This window comes from Dryobates pubescens, chromosome Z (assembly GCF_014839835.1).
Source record: "Dryobates pubescens isolate bDryPub1 chromosome Z, bDryPub1.pri, whole genome shotgun sequence".
In the NCBI taxonomy this organism is placed as follows: Eukaryota; Metazoa; Chordata; class Aves; order Piciformes; family Picidae; genus Dryobates; species Dryobates pubescens.
The window spans coordinates 37845680-37861568 of NC_071657.1; the positions used below are offsets into that span (position 1 = coordinate 37845680).

General features: G+C 41.7%; 1 protein-coding gene across 3 annotated transcripts in view; it reads right to left on the bottom strand.

The window, feature by feature from the left end:
* Positions 1–234: 234 nt before the first annotated feature.
* Positions 235–15889, bottom strand: part of FSD1L (fibronectin type III and SPRY domain containing 1 like) — a 39191-nt gene continuing 23536 nt past the window's right edge. Inside the window, exons 10-14 of one of the 3 annotated variants that reach the window (XM_054178550.1) lie at positions 14753–14782; positions 10851–10948; positions 3209–3460; positions 2845–2933; positions 235–881 (exon numbers count right to left, since the gene is read on the bottom strand). In XM_054178550.1, coding sequence (XP_054034525.1) covers positions 762–881; positions 2845–2933; positions 3209–3460; positions 10851–10948; positions 14753–14782 — 589 coding nt within the window. In that variant the 3' untranslated portion in view covers positions 235–761. The remainder of the gene's footprint in view (positions 882–2844; positions 2934–3208; positions 3461–10850; positions 10949–14752; positions 14783–15889) is intronic. The other 2 variants (XM_054178552.1, XM_054178551.1) reach the window with 2 other exon arrangements.

Below are 15889 nucleotides of genomic sequence, written 5' to 3' on the forward strand. Positions count from 1 at the left end.
GTTGAAATGTGTCCTAGCTCAATGGCAGTCTAACATACTGAGTCTTCACTGAGGATGTAAGAATATTTAATACCTTTAAATTTTTACACTTTCTGTAATTTGTGATAAACAGGTGCTGAACTCTAAATAGAAGACATGTAAATCAGTTACTCAAGGGAAATAGGAGGATTTTGAATCAGAGGGGAAAAAAACAAAAATCAGGCTGTTCTTATTGTGTTGTTTGTGTTGTTTTTTTCCACAGCAAGCCTGCAACTTCTTATGATAGTTTGTTTTTGAAATGATCCTACTATTTTGACAGGCCAGGCTAGCAAATCAATTCTTTTTAAAGGACATTTGATATCACAAGTTCTAATGCGAAGCTCAGTAACAATAAAATATACAGTCAAGTAATTCATATTAGGAGAACTAAGAAAGTGGATGTTATATTCTTCATAGAAAAATAATATTCATAACAAAAGTAATATTCAAGTCCATAACAAAAAGCTTAAATACAGTATTAGAAAATTACATAGCTACAGCTCTTGATTCATCCACTTATTTTTCAAGTAGGCAACAGTTCCATTTTCCACCTGACATTTCTGTCTGGATTCACAGTAAGTTCCTAACACTTCAGCACCAAACCTTTGCACTGTCAATACCCAGGCCTAAAACAGCAGCAGGCAGCAAACCCAGTTTAATTGAATGCTCACAAGCTTCTGTGAGTTAGCAGCTACACAAAAAAAACCCAGCCTTTCAGAAATAGAAGTGTTCAATAGACATTACTAGGCAATATTGTTTAAGCTGCTCGTTGAACCACTCAATCCATTTTCACTTTTCTGGAGTGTTTTCACAGCACTTGGCACCTGCAATCCAGTACTCACTGTAAGCCCACCACACCAAATCTAAGGGAGGGGAGAAAAAACATGTAATTAAAAAATAAAGTAAATATTCTGAACATTATGAACCATCTGCCTTTCTCTTCTCCTGTCCCACAACTGAACTAACAAAACTTGTCCTGATGCTTCATTCATTTTCTCACTTGCTCTCCAGCCACAGCCCTCTGTAAAACATTCTAACAACACAGAATGTAATTTTTTAAGACGCTGAAGTCTAAGATGCTTCACATTCTCCATTGGTTTGACTCTATAACTAGGTGTAAGAGCTAATGCTAGAAGATGTGCTTCTAATAGGAAAACTTTCCTGAAGATCAGTGTCATAGCAGCAAGTATTTACAATGACAAATTAACATGAAAGCTACAGATCTGTGATGTATGAGGAACTCAAGTTCTGAAGTTATTTTCACTTTGAAAAGCTACCAAATAATCTGTATTAAAAAAACCACTGAAACTTGCAAGTCACAAGTCATAGTACAAATTCCATCAAGCTTTCTTCTACGTGTTAAAGAAAAATTACATTTTTACATTGTGCCTATCATAATTACCTTGCAGGCTACACTACATCTAGGTAAAAAAACCCCAAACCATACCAAACCAAATCCAATCAACCAACAACAAAAAACCCAAACAAACAAACCAACCAACATTAAACAAACAAAAATTAAAACAAACAAACAACCCCCCACAAAAAATCCCAACCACCTTGTGTTCTCTTATGTAGGGTTGGAGATTACTCATGGTTCTTTCTCACTATGCATTAACTTATTGTAAACATTCCTTTTCTTTCCAAAAAGTGAAATTTCAACAGTGTCTGCAAGACTGCTACCACAAAGCACTAGAGGCTATATGAAATGCAGACTAACACATTGATGTGGATAAGCAAACACTTCCTTGAATGACTTAGGAATCGACTTAATGAGTTATCAATGCTAGAGGGATGACTAATGCATGTATCCTAACAGTCCTGAAGCTATTCCGTTCCCTGTATTTGAAAAGAACTTTAGTCACCTCCAAATAAATGGATATTAAAAGCCTAGAGTACTCTTGTCAGTAGATCTAGCCAACAATACAAACTGTGGGAGGATTCTGTCCAATACAAGTGAAAAATCAGGTGTTTGGAAATGTTAGATGTAAGGTTGCCTAGGCAAGTTACTACTTTTCCATTCCTCCTCCATGCCCAAAAGTATAACTTTTTTAATTGACCTAACTGCACCTTAAAATTACCATTCTGGGTTTCCTATGTGCTGAATTACAAGAGGCTAGAGTACAGTGCCTGGGCAGCTGAGTTGTTAGTATCAAATGGCATGATAGCCTCCTCCAGAGTCCTTAGTCTTCCCAGATCTATACATGTGATGGCACCTCATTACACAGCCAAGGCCTCCAAATGGAGCTACTTAAATAACTTAAATCATTAAAGAAAAAACAATACAAAGTAATGAATCCTTTTCCTGTGCATTTTGTGCAAGGTTTGAGTTCTCATAATTTTACCAAGTTTTCACAGATTAGCTTAGTGCCACAAAATGAATTATGCAGACCAGAGAAATGGCATGAAAATCCCACTGAGCTTTCAAAGGCTTGAAAGCCAGAGCCTTGTGTCTCAGAGGTAAGCATCTGTGCTGCTCTCTCTCTCATGACACCTGCTCTGACAGCTTGCGGTGACTTGGGCTTCCATCTGCATTAGTCTGGATCAATGATTGTATCAGACTCAGCTACTGCAAGTGCTACTAATTTACCCTACAAAAATATAATTACTTTTATTTACATAGCTGAGACATTCAGGTGCAGAGTTCTCCTATTGGAGTGCTATACTGAGCACGACATGAAAGAAACAGAAAACGATTGAACATTTTTTGAAGTTCTGTGTCAGCCAAACCAGTGCTCCCAGTTTCCTCCTTTAAAAAACAATTAGGTCTTCAGTAAACTTAATTTAGTGCTACAGAATAATGAATAAAATTTTCTAGATACTGACCATGAAGCCTGGTAGTAATGGTTGGGTAAACTTTGTTCTGAAGGTGTGTAACAGCTCCTTTGAGTTTGCATTATAAAATGTGAGTTGACCTGGGAAAGGCAGAAAACAAGTTGAAATGCATGTTTAAATGCTATTGCCATTTCATTTTCTGTAGAATGGATTCTCTTCCAGGGAAGAGCTTCCAGAAGATACTACATACTGTCCACATGACTGTAAAATTCTCAGTAACTAACTGTACTATTACACAAGCAGGTCTGGACCTTATTTTTATAAGGGACTAAATCTGTCTGGATGTAATGTAATACCTCAGTACTGCTTGGCATAGACAACTAGGTTTTTAGCTAAATCTAAGATTGCAATTTACCTCCATCGAAGTCGCAGTAAACTCCTATTCTGTCAGGAACAGGTACATCCAGAGTCTTGGTTTTATTATTGTGCTTTGCTGAAAATGTAGTTTGCAGCCAGTTGTTGATATGGATGCACCAGCTTGAATTAGTCCTTCCCAGCTGGTCAAATTTCCCCAGGTTTCTGTATGTTACTCCCACGCTGTAGGATTTGCAGTCCTTCTGGGCTCTCGCCTCCCAGTAATGCTGTCCACTTTCAACAGCAGTGTCTCCTACAAACAACAAAGTAAGGTTGCTATAGCAACTAAATAACAATGCAGCTGTACCTTAACAATACTTCCTTCCCTGTAGGCACCAATGATACCTTCAATTATATTTTAAGGTGGTCTTAGAAAAAGAAAAATCTAAATTAAGGAACAAAAAAAATTAATGAATAAGAAAACAGAACAGAAATATAAAATAGATTAAGACCAGTTTTACTTATATTCCTTGAGACTGGATACATTTAATGTCAGTTCACATTTAACAGCAGGGTTTTGAAAGCGGGGAGGAGCGGCGCTAACTGCCCCGTCGCGTGGGAGGGAGGCCCTGCTGCCGCGGGTGCTGAGCGCCGCTGGCGGGCGCTGCCCTTAGACAAGCCGGGGCCCCGCGGTGGGCGCCAGGGGAGAGCTGGCGGCGGCGGCTGGGCTCTGGGGAGTGCAGGATTATCACGGTCTGTGGCTCTGGCAGCGGCGGCAGTGCTTGGCGAGTGACGGGCGGTGTATACTGCCTTCAGAGGAGGTAGAAGATGGCTGAACACTTGAAAAAGCCCTTCAAAGACAGTCTGAGTGATATAAAAGAACGAATGAAAGAAAAGAAATCAGAAATGGTCAAGGTTGGGTAAATTAGCCAGACATCTACTATGAAGCCCAAAATACCAACAAACAGCTCCAAACAAATGAAGAGTATCCAAGCAAACAACAGAGCTCTAGCTCTGGCTTTGCAAGAAGAAAAGCTCAAACTGAGGGATGCCCAGGCTGTTATTCTTCATTTAAGGAACAACTATCAAGATCTGAAGCTTCAGATGTTTGATTTGCAGCAAAATCTTCAGTTCAAGCAAGCACAGGGACTTGAGAATCAGCGGTCAGCCTTGAATGAAATAATTTCCAAAGTTTCTCAGAACTTACTGGACTCGATTAATCTCCTTGGCCCAGCACTGACTTTGTGTTCCATGGCCTGTTACAGGGAGTGAGTTAGTTCTTATCTCTTGGCAAGAAGCCCAGAAGCAGATCCAGCTGAAAGGGACAGCGAAGGAAGGAAGACTGAGAGAAAGTTCCCAGCTCCCCTGGGTCCAATCTCACCTCCCACAATCCTACCAATGAAATTTGTTTAGAATACCAAAATATTTTTATAAACATTTAGCCAGTGTGCCCCTTTCTTAAAGGCACAGTGTCAAATGGCCACAGTCCACCCCTTCTAAACAATTTCATTGGTCATTTGTACTGTCCATCCAATCAGAAACCATATTTACAGTTCGTGAGCAAAGTTCATAGTCCGTTCCGGCTATACTCAGATGTAGATGATTCAGAAGTCCAAAAAAGTCAGGATATAAGAAAATGGAAACCAGCTTGTCTCTCTGCAGACGAAGTGAAGAAAAGGGAAACAGGAACACAGGGGCTCTCAGGGTTCGTGCACTGTAGATTCCTCAGGGATTCTTCCTTTGAGCGCGTTGTAGCTGTACATCAGTCTGAAATTAAACTCTTTCAGCTAAAGTTAAATTTCTTTGTGGAATACACTGAATTTGACCATTCTCCTGCATTACCCAATAAGTGTGACCCGGACCTTCTGCTGAAACCACCCCTCGGACAGGTTTAGCCTCTCCTGAGGGCGAAAATACCCAAACAGTTTTACCTAACAGATTTTCTCTAACAACAGGAACTCTATCACCTTCTACTTTCTGTATCAGATCCGAATGTGCCGGTCCAGCTCGATTCACTGAACCTCTACTATTCACCAGCCAGGTTGCTTGTGCTAAATGTTTCTCCCAGTTTTTCAAAGATCCACCCCCCATGGCTTTGAGAGTGGTCTTCAACAAACCATTGTAGCGTTCAATCTTCCCTGCAACTGGTGCATAGTAAGGAATATGGAAAATCCACTCAATACCGTGCTCTTTTGCCCAGCTCTTTACAAGGTTGTTCTTGAAATGAGTTCCGTTGTCTGACTCAATCCTCTCTGGAGTTCCGTGTCTCCACAGGATCTGTCTCTCCAGACCGAGAATGGTATTGTGTGCGGTTGCATGTGGAACTGGATAAGTTTCCAGCCATCCAGTGTTTGCCTCTACCATAGTAAGCACGTACTGCTTACCAGAACGAGAACATGGTAGAGTGATGTAGTCAATCTGCCAAGCTTCACCATACCTGTACTTGGACCATCTGTCACCATACCACAAGGGCTTAATTCACTTTGCCTGCTTAATAGCAGCACAAATGTCACAGTTATGGATGACTTGTGTGATAGCATCCATGGAAATGTCTATGGATCTGTCACGAGCCCACTGGTATGTTGCATCTCTGCCTTGATGTCCTGATGAATTGTGAGCCCACCAAGCTAAGAATATCTCACCTCGGTGTTTCCAGTCGAGATCAAGTTCAGAGTCCTTGTCTACTTGAGAAACTCTTGCAGCTAAATCTGCCTGATGGTTGTGCTGCTGTTCCTCAGTAGCTTTGCTCTTAGGAATGTGAGCATCAATGTGTCTCACTTTCACTGGAATTCTCTCGATTCGATCAGCAATGTCTTGCCACAGGTCGGCTGCCCAGATGGGTTTTCCTTTCCTCTGCCAGCCATTCTTCTTCCAGTTCTTTAGCCAACCCCATAGAGCATTGGCTACCATCCATGAGTCGGTGTAGAGATAAAGCTTTGGCCATCTCTCACGTTCAGCTACGTCGAGAGCTAGCTGGACAGCTTTTACCTCTGCAAACTGACTGGATTCTCCTTCTCCATCCTTCGCCTCTGCAACTCGGCGTGTTGGACTCCACACTGCAGACTTCCACCTTCGCTTGTTCCCAACAAGACGACAGGAACCGTCTGTGAACAAAGCATATTTCTTTTCATCATCTGAAAGGTCATTGTAAGGAGGAGCTTCCTCAGCACGAGTTACTCTCTCCTCTGGAGGTTTAGCACAGTTGGTATCTTCAGGCCAACTTGAGATCACCTCCACCAGACCAGGTCTTTCAAGATTTCCCATTCGAGCTCTCTGTGTTATCAGAGCCATCCACTTAGACCAGGTGGAATCTGTAGCATGATGTGGTGTGGAACCCTTGCCTTTGAACATCCAATTCAAAACTGGCAATCTGGGAGCTAGGAGAAGTTGTGATTCAGTTCCAATCACTTCAGAAGCTGCTTTCACTCCTTCATAGGCAGCTAGAATCTCTTTCTCTGTTGGAGTGTAATTAGCCTCTGAACCTCTGTAACCTCGACTCCAGAAACCAAGAGGTCGTCCACGTGTCTCATCTGGAGCTTTTTGCCACAAGCACCAGGTTGGACCATTGTCACCTGCAGCCGTGTACAAAATGTTCTTAATGTCTGGACCATCTCGGACAGGTCCCAGACCCACTGCTTGAACTACTTCTTGCTTTATCTGGTCAAAGGCTGCTTGTTGTTCAGGTCCCCAGTGGAAACTGTTCCTCTTTCGAGTCACATCATACAGAGGTTTCACAATCTGACTGTATCCAGGGATGTGTAGTCTCCAAAATCCCACTATCCCCAAGAAACGTAGAGTTTCTTGCTTGTTCGTGGGATTTGCCATGGTAGAGACTCTATTTACCACATCCACTGGAATGTGTCGGCGTCCATCCTGCCACTGCACTCCCAGAAACTGGATCTCTGTGGTAGGACCATTCACTTTGTCTCTCTTGATGGCAAAACCAGCATTCAGAAGAATGTCCATGATTTTGTTACCTTTCTCGAAGACTTCCTCAGCAGTTTTACCCCAGACGATGATATCATCGATGAACTGGATGTGTTCTGGAGCACCACCTTCCTCCAGAGCATCATGGATTACTGCATGACAGATGCTGGAGCTGTGGATCCAGCCCATTGGCAGTCTGTTGAAAGTGTACTGGATTCCTCTCCAGGTGAAAGCAAACTGAGGCCTGCATTCCTCTGCTATGGGAATAGAGAAGAATGCATTAGCAATGTCTATGGTAGCATACCATTTGGCCTCTTTGGATTCCAGCTCATACTGGAGTTCCATCATGTCTGGTACTGCTGCACTCATAGGCGGTGTTACTTCATTCAGGGCTCGGTAGTCCACTGTCAGACGCCAGTCTCCATTCGGCTTTCGCACAGGCCACACTGGACTGTTGAAAGGTGAATGAGTTTTGCCGATGACTTTCTGACTCTCCAACTGACGAATCAGATTCTGAATGGGCAACAAAGAGTCACTGTTGGTTCTGTATTGTCTGTGATGCACAGTCTGAGAAGCAACCGGCAACTTAATGTCCTAAATCTTGTGTTGTCCCACAACTGCAGATTCATCAGAAAGCTCAGGTCTAGCAGACAGTTTCAGGTTTTGTCCATCAATTTCTACAGAAGCTACTCCAAAAGCCCATTTGTAACCTTTAGGGTCCTTGAAACGCCCTTCTCTCAGAAAATCAATTCCCAAAATACAAGGTGCATCAGGTCCGGTCACAACTGTATGCTTCTTCCACTGTTTACCAGTTAGACTTATATTAACCTCCACCTTACTTAACTCTTGAGATCCACCAGTGACTCCCAGAATAGTTATAGACTCTGATCCCTGATAATTTGATGGCAATATGGTGCACTGAGCTCCTGTGTCAACCAAGGCCCTGTACTTCTGAAAGTGTGAAGTGCCAGGCCACTGGATGTACACATCCCAATAGATTCTGTTATCTCCATTATCCCTCTCCTCCCCCTGGCGGGAGGCAGGGCACCCCTAATTATGGGGAACATTTCCACAGGTGCAACGAGCACACTGTGCAGTGTTAGAACTGGAGCCACTGTTGGAGCTGTCATAGTTGTCCTGGGGAACTGTGGAAGTAACAGCTACCCTTCTGGTATTGCTACCCTGGGTTCTGCCACTTTGCAGTTCCCTCAGTCTCCTGAAAAGATTAGAAGTCGGTTGACCATCCCACCTGTTCATGTTCTCACCAAACTGATCACATAGAGTTATCCAAATAGTCCTACGTGATTGCCTTGGTGGTCTGTTTTGGTTTGGCCTGTTTTGAAATGACCTCCTTGGAGGATGTCTATTCCTCACAGCTGAAACCTGCACCCACCTGGAGGAAGAATTGGAATTATCTCTTTGTGCCAACTGGGATATGGAATCTTTGAGCTCTTTCATGCAATTCTCAATTTTTCCAGACAGCGTTTCAATGGCTGAAACCAAAGAAACACGTGTCATGCTATCATCCAGTTGTCTTAGTTGATCAGTGAATTGGCCAACCGTAGGAGGATCTCCACCATAATTTCTTGCCACAATTCTACTTGCCAAAATGTTTGCATAATTGGAAGGAGCAAGTTTGATAAGCTTTTTAGCAAGACCAGCTGCCACAGGAATGTCATCAGGATTCAGAGTATCATGGTCACCATAGAGTATCTCTCTAATGGCAAACTCTCTCAGACGCTTAATTCCCTCATCTATGGTAGTCCAGGGTTTAGGATTCCATGGAAGGTCATCTCGGGAAGGGTATCTCAGGGAAACCGCCATTAAAAGGCGTATCCACAGATTAACCTTACCGAGAATCCTGGCTAGATGTCTATCTATTCCACTATCCTTTGAGAGAGTTCCTAGCTGAGCTGCTGACTTGTCTCCCACTATTAGAGCTGGAGCACCTGTATCATAACACCTAGCAAGCCAAGATAGGATGGGTTCCTTATCTGCTCTGAGGTAATCTTTGCGGACATTGCGAATCTCTTCCCTCGGTGACGAGCAGCTCTGCAGGTCATCCTCTTCCTCATCTATCACATCTTCGTGAACGTTTTGTCCCCATAATCCTGCTGTCACTCTCCTAAGGATCTCTTTAAGCTGAGAAGCGCCACTACCAGCTGCTGTCTTAGCTGCATCTCCATCCTGTGATCTCAATAACTCAGCTATACCTCTAAGACGAACATTCTCTTCATCTCCAGCAGGCCCTTTCCTAGTAGAGGCTCCCTCACCAGGATCAGTCTGTCTAGCAGAGGTTCCCTCACCGGGATCAGTCTGTCTAGCAGAGGTTCCCTCACCGGGATCAGTCTGTCTAGCAGAGGTTCCCTCACCGGGATCAGTCTCCTGCTCTTCTCCTCCATTAGCTCCACTAGCTCCTGGATCAGCTTTGGCCTTTCCACCTCTGGTCTTTAAGACTGCTACTTGTTTAACTGGAGCTGTGTTTGCATTTACAGCCATCTTGATAGAAGCTGACAGGTCCTGATCTAAACCAGCCGCCGTGGGGGCCCCTTCTGGTCCTGTCATGGCGGACGGAAATGACCTTGCCTCACTACCGGTCGCCATCTTGGGAATGGGAGCCGCCCCTGGCTGCTTGCCAAAGTCAGGGAGTGAAGCATTTAAGGCTGCCTTGCCAATAGGTTTTGCTATTTTTCTAACTGACACAGCCCCTTCCTCGTCACTCGAGGACTCTGGGGCAGATTTAGAGGAACGCCTACGCTTTCTAGATTTTTGCTTAATCACAAAACATGGTCAAGAAACCTTTTTCTCTATATATAGAGCCCACAGCAGACACACAATAATTATCAGCAACAGCAGGATTACACCTGTCAAATAAATCACCTTAAGATCCCAGCCAGCACTTAAAGTTACTCTTTGACCTCCTGAAGCATTAAACTCCCTTATCTCGATCGGCAAAGTGGAAGACGTTCTATTGCCATAATTAGTGAGCCGAAAAAAACTGAAACAGCGTTGATACAACAGCTGGATCGTATGCATAAACCACAAATAGATTTTATGCATTAAATATTTACCTATCTGGTCTAACATCAATCCGATGCAGTACCGGTAGACCAACATGCCACAGACCGAGAAGAATAAACGTTCTAAAACCCAGAGCACCTTCATTTCGTTTCTCCGGCTGAGACAAGCAATAAATCAACTTAATTACTTAATTACCAGGCCCCACGTTGGGCGCAAAAAAAAAAAGTGTGGTGGTTTGAAAGGAAAGGCTCTGCTTTCCCTCCCCCACTGAGAAAGAGACCACAGCTAAACCCAGTCAGAGAAATGAGAGTATATTTTACAAGGAAACAGATTATATGTAACACAACAAATACAGGTATTTTACAATATATACAGGAATATACAGCAAATGAACTCAACCAGAAACCAGACCCCCCACAGAGGGGGCTTCCCCCTGTGCCCCCCTTCACCCCCTACCTCCCTTCTCCCCCAAAGAGGTAGAAGAAGAGATGAGGATGGTTAGCAGGACAGGGGAAGAAGCGGACAGGCCTGTTATAGGGCCTATTCTATACATAGAATAAACCAGGTTGGAAGAGACCTTCAAGATCATCACGTCCAACCCATCAACCAATCCAACCAAATTCCAGCATTACAGAGACACAATTACCTTTGTGCAGGACAGCATCAAGTACACAGCCTTGAACAATACAAATTTTCATGCAAATTTGGTTAATCTGCCATTCCATAGCATAGCAGAAGTAAAAAGTTCACCTTACCCAACACTGTGTATGATTCACCAGTAAAACGATCTCTGCTGCCCCTCACTGAGGATCTTGTGGTAACAGATGTCCTCTTAGGAGATGGTGCACCACTTCTAAGAAGGCATGAAACATTCAAGATTTGGACACAGTTACAGAAATGCACACTCAAGCTTCCAAAAGTGAGTTAGGGAGCAGTAAGCATACATAAGCTGCGAAAAGGACACATTAGCTCAGCCACTTCACAGGTCTAACAATATGCATGCACAAGGACTAAGAGAGATGACAGCCAGAAAAAACACAAGATGCTAACAAGCTCAAAGAAGCTGAGAACAGATACAAGAGGGAGGCGGGGGGAAATAAAGCAGGTGTAGGGCACATAGTTTGAAGGAATATGTGTACTGTGTAGGACTTCAGTAAATTCATGTTTCTGGTTTTCTGCATGAGATTTCCACTAAGTCTAACAGATCAGCCAGGACAATCCGATAAATGAATACACTGCTGATACTCAATGTCAAAAATGCTTAGTTTTCACTGGCATTTAATTACTGGAGAATGGGAAAATATCAGTCATATTAAAGCCAGGTCTTTCAGAATACATAAGGCTTATATAATTAAGAACTGAACTACCAGGAAAAAGTGTAACTAATGAAGCATAAAAGGAATAAACTTGTGATAACTTTGTTTTAAAATACACACATTGACAACATCACAAAACCAAAGCATCAAATGTAAAGACAATTTATATCAAGAAAAAGATTGAGATTTTCACAGTTCAATGAATCAATTTTTCTAAAAAAAAAATATTAATAATTGAAACACCTAAAGTATATTCACTTGTATTAACTCTTTCAAAGACTACAGAACAAAAATTGTGTCACAACACATTGTGCTGAGAAGCACAAAGCAACTCCTCAAGAGTTATCATCAAATTTAAGTCTAATCACAATCAAGCAAGGCTCAGATTTTATAATCATGCTTTTCAAAAGCCTTCTCAGGAAGCAAAAGCAAAATAATAAAGATCCATTTTGCTCTGTAAAATATTTAATGAGCCATCAGTTGCATAAAGCAGTAATTCTAACCTAATGAGGTTTTCAAACATTTCCCTCTACCTCAGTTAAATCCTAAAAATTAATTCCTAGAAATTTAACCATTAAACAAAACACAGATTATTCACAAATTACAGTGAATATTAAAACCCAGGTAATGAGGTCTGGTTATTATTTTAAAGGCAATGAGTAGCAAGGAATTAGAACTCCTCAGACACAGCTATGCAATTTAATTCTACCTTGACAAAAAGAACCCAAAAACCTTAAACACATGAGAAGTCATTTTCAAATCCTCATCCTCTGCTGTCTCTTCAAAGGGTTACCACACTAAGCTTTCTCACAACTTTTATTTCAACTGCAACTGGCAGTTAATTGCTATTTAAATGTCCACTAATACAGTAAAATTTTATTTCCTTTGAGTCATTCAGCAGTGTTTTCAAGTCATAAAGGCTAGGAAATATCCCTCTTGCCCGATACTTTAAAATACAGTCACAATAGGAATCCAAAGCTGAGTGGTGTTGAGTGTTCATATATAAGAAGTATGCTAGAATTTGTAGTTCATCTCCACCACAAAGTTTGGTTTCTTCCAGTTACAGGAATCTGCAAGAAGGTTGTCTACTGCGTTATCACCATTTAGCCAAATTTGCCAAGGCTGATATGAACATAGCTAAACCTCCAAATTGCTTGCAAGAGTTACATGAATGGGTTTTGTCCAGGTGTACCATATAAATAGCTTTAGAATTTTATTAAGAGAAAGCTGGAGTTTACTTACCAAAGAAAAAGATAACGAGTGGCAGCATGGGAAACAACAACAAAAAAAAGCCAAAGCCAAAAATTTAAACATAATTTCAGGAGGAATTATCACACTGCAGATTTGAGACTGCTTCAAATGCATCAGAGATCATTCACTCACACTTCCAACAAAAGCTCCTGATATTTTTGTATTAGCCTCACTATAACTGAGTGATGCAGGAAGCAGTGTGGCCATTTAGAGATTGCTGTAAGAACAACGCAGGTACTTTGCTAGTATTTTCTCACAATTAGGAAGACAAAAGGTCCTCAATATAGTCCATTCAAGTCTTCTATAAATGGCCACTGCATGGACTTTCTCAACTCAAAAATCTATCAGCCTTTACCAGTTCAGACAACAAGGTTAAGCATTTGGCATAAAAACTTGAAAAAAAAGGTATTAGTTTGTTGGGATGTTGTTGTCGGTTGGTTTGTGGGCTTTTTGTTTTGTTTGGGGTTTTTGTGTGCATTTGTTGTCATTGTTTGATTGAGGTTTTTTGTTGGTTTTGGTTTTGTTTTGTTTGTTTTCCCACAGTGCTTAAGCATCCCTTCCAATAGAGAAAGGCAGGCACTGTTACTTCAGCAAGGCAGTTTGGTGACAATTTTTCAATGCAGCAGTCTTCCTTAGCTAGTATAGCAACTGTTACATTTCTGCCACTAGTCAGGGACCAGTTATTCCTGTCTCCTGGTTACAATTATTGCCTTCTATACTGCAGTTAGTCTCAGTTTTCCTACCTATTTCAGCAAATACAACATATTCCAAGCAATGAATTCTCTTTTGGAGAAGAAATATCAACAAGAGATATCAGAAATTATCTCTGGAGGAATATCAGAAGTTATCCAGAGGCTTTTTTTCTAGTCTGATAAGCATGCCGCACATGATTAAGCATTTTAGTGCCATTGTGTTTTTCAACTCTTGGAAGCCGCACATGTGATGTTTAAAACAATTACAATGCAACTTCTTCCACTGACTATGGAGCTATCTTCAAATTTTCACTCCAGTGTAGACAACATTGTACATATATTCTGAACAGGGAACAAAAGCCTCCTGCAAGAATCAAAGCTTATCTAAATCTCCTGCTAGAGAAGGTCAGCCTGAGATGCAAAGCTGAACACATGACCATGCCCTTCTATCAAAGTAAAAGCCAGAAGAGGGAAGTTCTTTAGTGACAACTACAAAAAGACTCCACTTCTTGAGCAAGCGGAGGTATCTCCAAGACAGTACTAAAACTTAGTTTATCAGATATTTATATGCACTGTGTAGCACAAGTATTGACTACACAGCTTCAAGAGCTTGTTTTACCTGGAGGATGAATAGAAGAGTAAAACCTAAAAGAAGTTAGGACCCTAGGCATTCATTTTGTTTCCACAACTTTTAAACCAGTGAAAAACTGCAAAGGAAGAAGAATGAGGGAAGTATTTCTGAAACAGGAGTTTTGTTAGAAAAATCATGAAAAGAATTGTACACTGAAAAGCACAATTGCACAAGGAACAAGGGAGTATTTTAGCTGCCTTTATGTATCACAAAAAGAGGCTCACTTGAACAAGTAGATTCACAGGTAGAATTGCCAAAAAGATTTCTATATATGCCATCAGGCTAAACTCCATTTTTGTAAAGGTAAGAACACTTATTTCTTTTCCCCTTGATTCCTATTAAAAGCTGTAGCACATATTCAGAGACAAAATGGTTTGGGGATTCAAAAAAAAAAAGGAAAAAAAAAATCAACAGTTGTCAGAAAGGAACTCTGCTGCATTTGTCAAAAACACAGTGTGCCGTCATATGCTAGAAGGCTAAGTAAGCACCAGTATGTCTGTAGGTAACAGGGATCTTTGAATCAACACTAAATTGGATAATGCTTTTCCAATAATTGCAAATCAGGTCTCCTTCCACAAAGGATGTTTTCTAGTCACTGGAAAATAGATACATAATCTCTGTGAATCCAAAGTAAATTCCAAAATAATTTTTATAACCATGTATACTGTTACTGATAAAGGCTACTAGATTTCTTGCTCACTGTATCAAGCAAAGTAGCATGGACTCCCAGCAAAACTAGGTGCTAGGAATAAGAGTTACATTGTCACCTTCTATTGCTCTTCAGGAGATTCTGGCCACTGTCAACAGAAAGAAGGCATCATTAAAGAAAATGCTCTATTACTACAGGAAATCATCCTCATTTCTGAGATGCCGCTGTAACTTACTCTATCATGCTCCCTCTACAGGGACGGTATTCATAAATGATCTCAGGCAGTGCTCTTTATACCAAAAAGCACCACACTGAAAGTCAATTTGTTGGTTTTGAGGAAGAAGCAGCCAGTCTTGTGGACAATTCAAGAGCAATGGACACTGTCCCACACAGTAACTCCAAACCTCATGAGATGATACATAAACTAGGTAGTGGGCAGTGTACAGAATCAGTTGAACACCAAGCTCTCAGCTACGGATACTGTTCTGTGAATGAGAGAACCCCCCACAATATGAGAGGCTAGGGGACAACTAAGGGAAGAGCAACTCTGCAGAAAATCATCTGGGAGATTTGGTGGATAACAGGAGCCTACAGGGGAGGTTTAGACTCGAGGTGAGGAAAAAGTTCTTCACTGAGCGAGTCATTCGTCATTGGAATGGGCTGCCCAGGGAGGTGGTGGAGTCGCAGTCCCTGGAGGTGTTCAAGGGGAGATTGGACGTGGCACTTGGTGCTATGATCTAGTTGTGAGGTCTGTTGGAACAGGTTGGACTTGATGATCCTTGGGGTCTCTTCCAACCTTAGTTACTGTGATACTGTGATACTGTGATACAACAGGTGAACAATAGCAGACAATACACTGCTCTGTGCCCTGTGCAGAGGTGGCCAGTCATGTCCTAGGCTGTAGAAGCAAGACAGCAATGTGGCAGTTTTAGGCTATGCCTTTAAAAGTTAGCTGCAGATTGCGAGCAGAAAAGTAGAGAAATAGAAATAATTCACTACTGTGTGTAACAAGGAAACCAAAAGATTATTCTAACTTAATTTTATTGGACAGAATATCTGGTATAGAAGCAAGTGTTCAATAAACATTTCACACATTTTACTTTCAGCCCCATTCCTTCTTTTCTTCTCCAGTGGCTTGGCTGTTCTGCTTTGCTGGGGAGAACCTAATCACTTTCTGGCTGGCCTTGAGAAACAGGTAAGATGAACACTGCTCTTCCAGGTTGTCTCCCTTTTAGTACAAGGTGGGTTTGGAAGG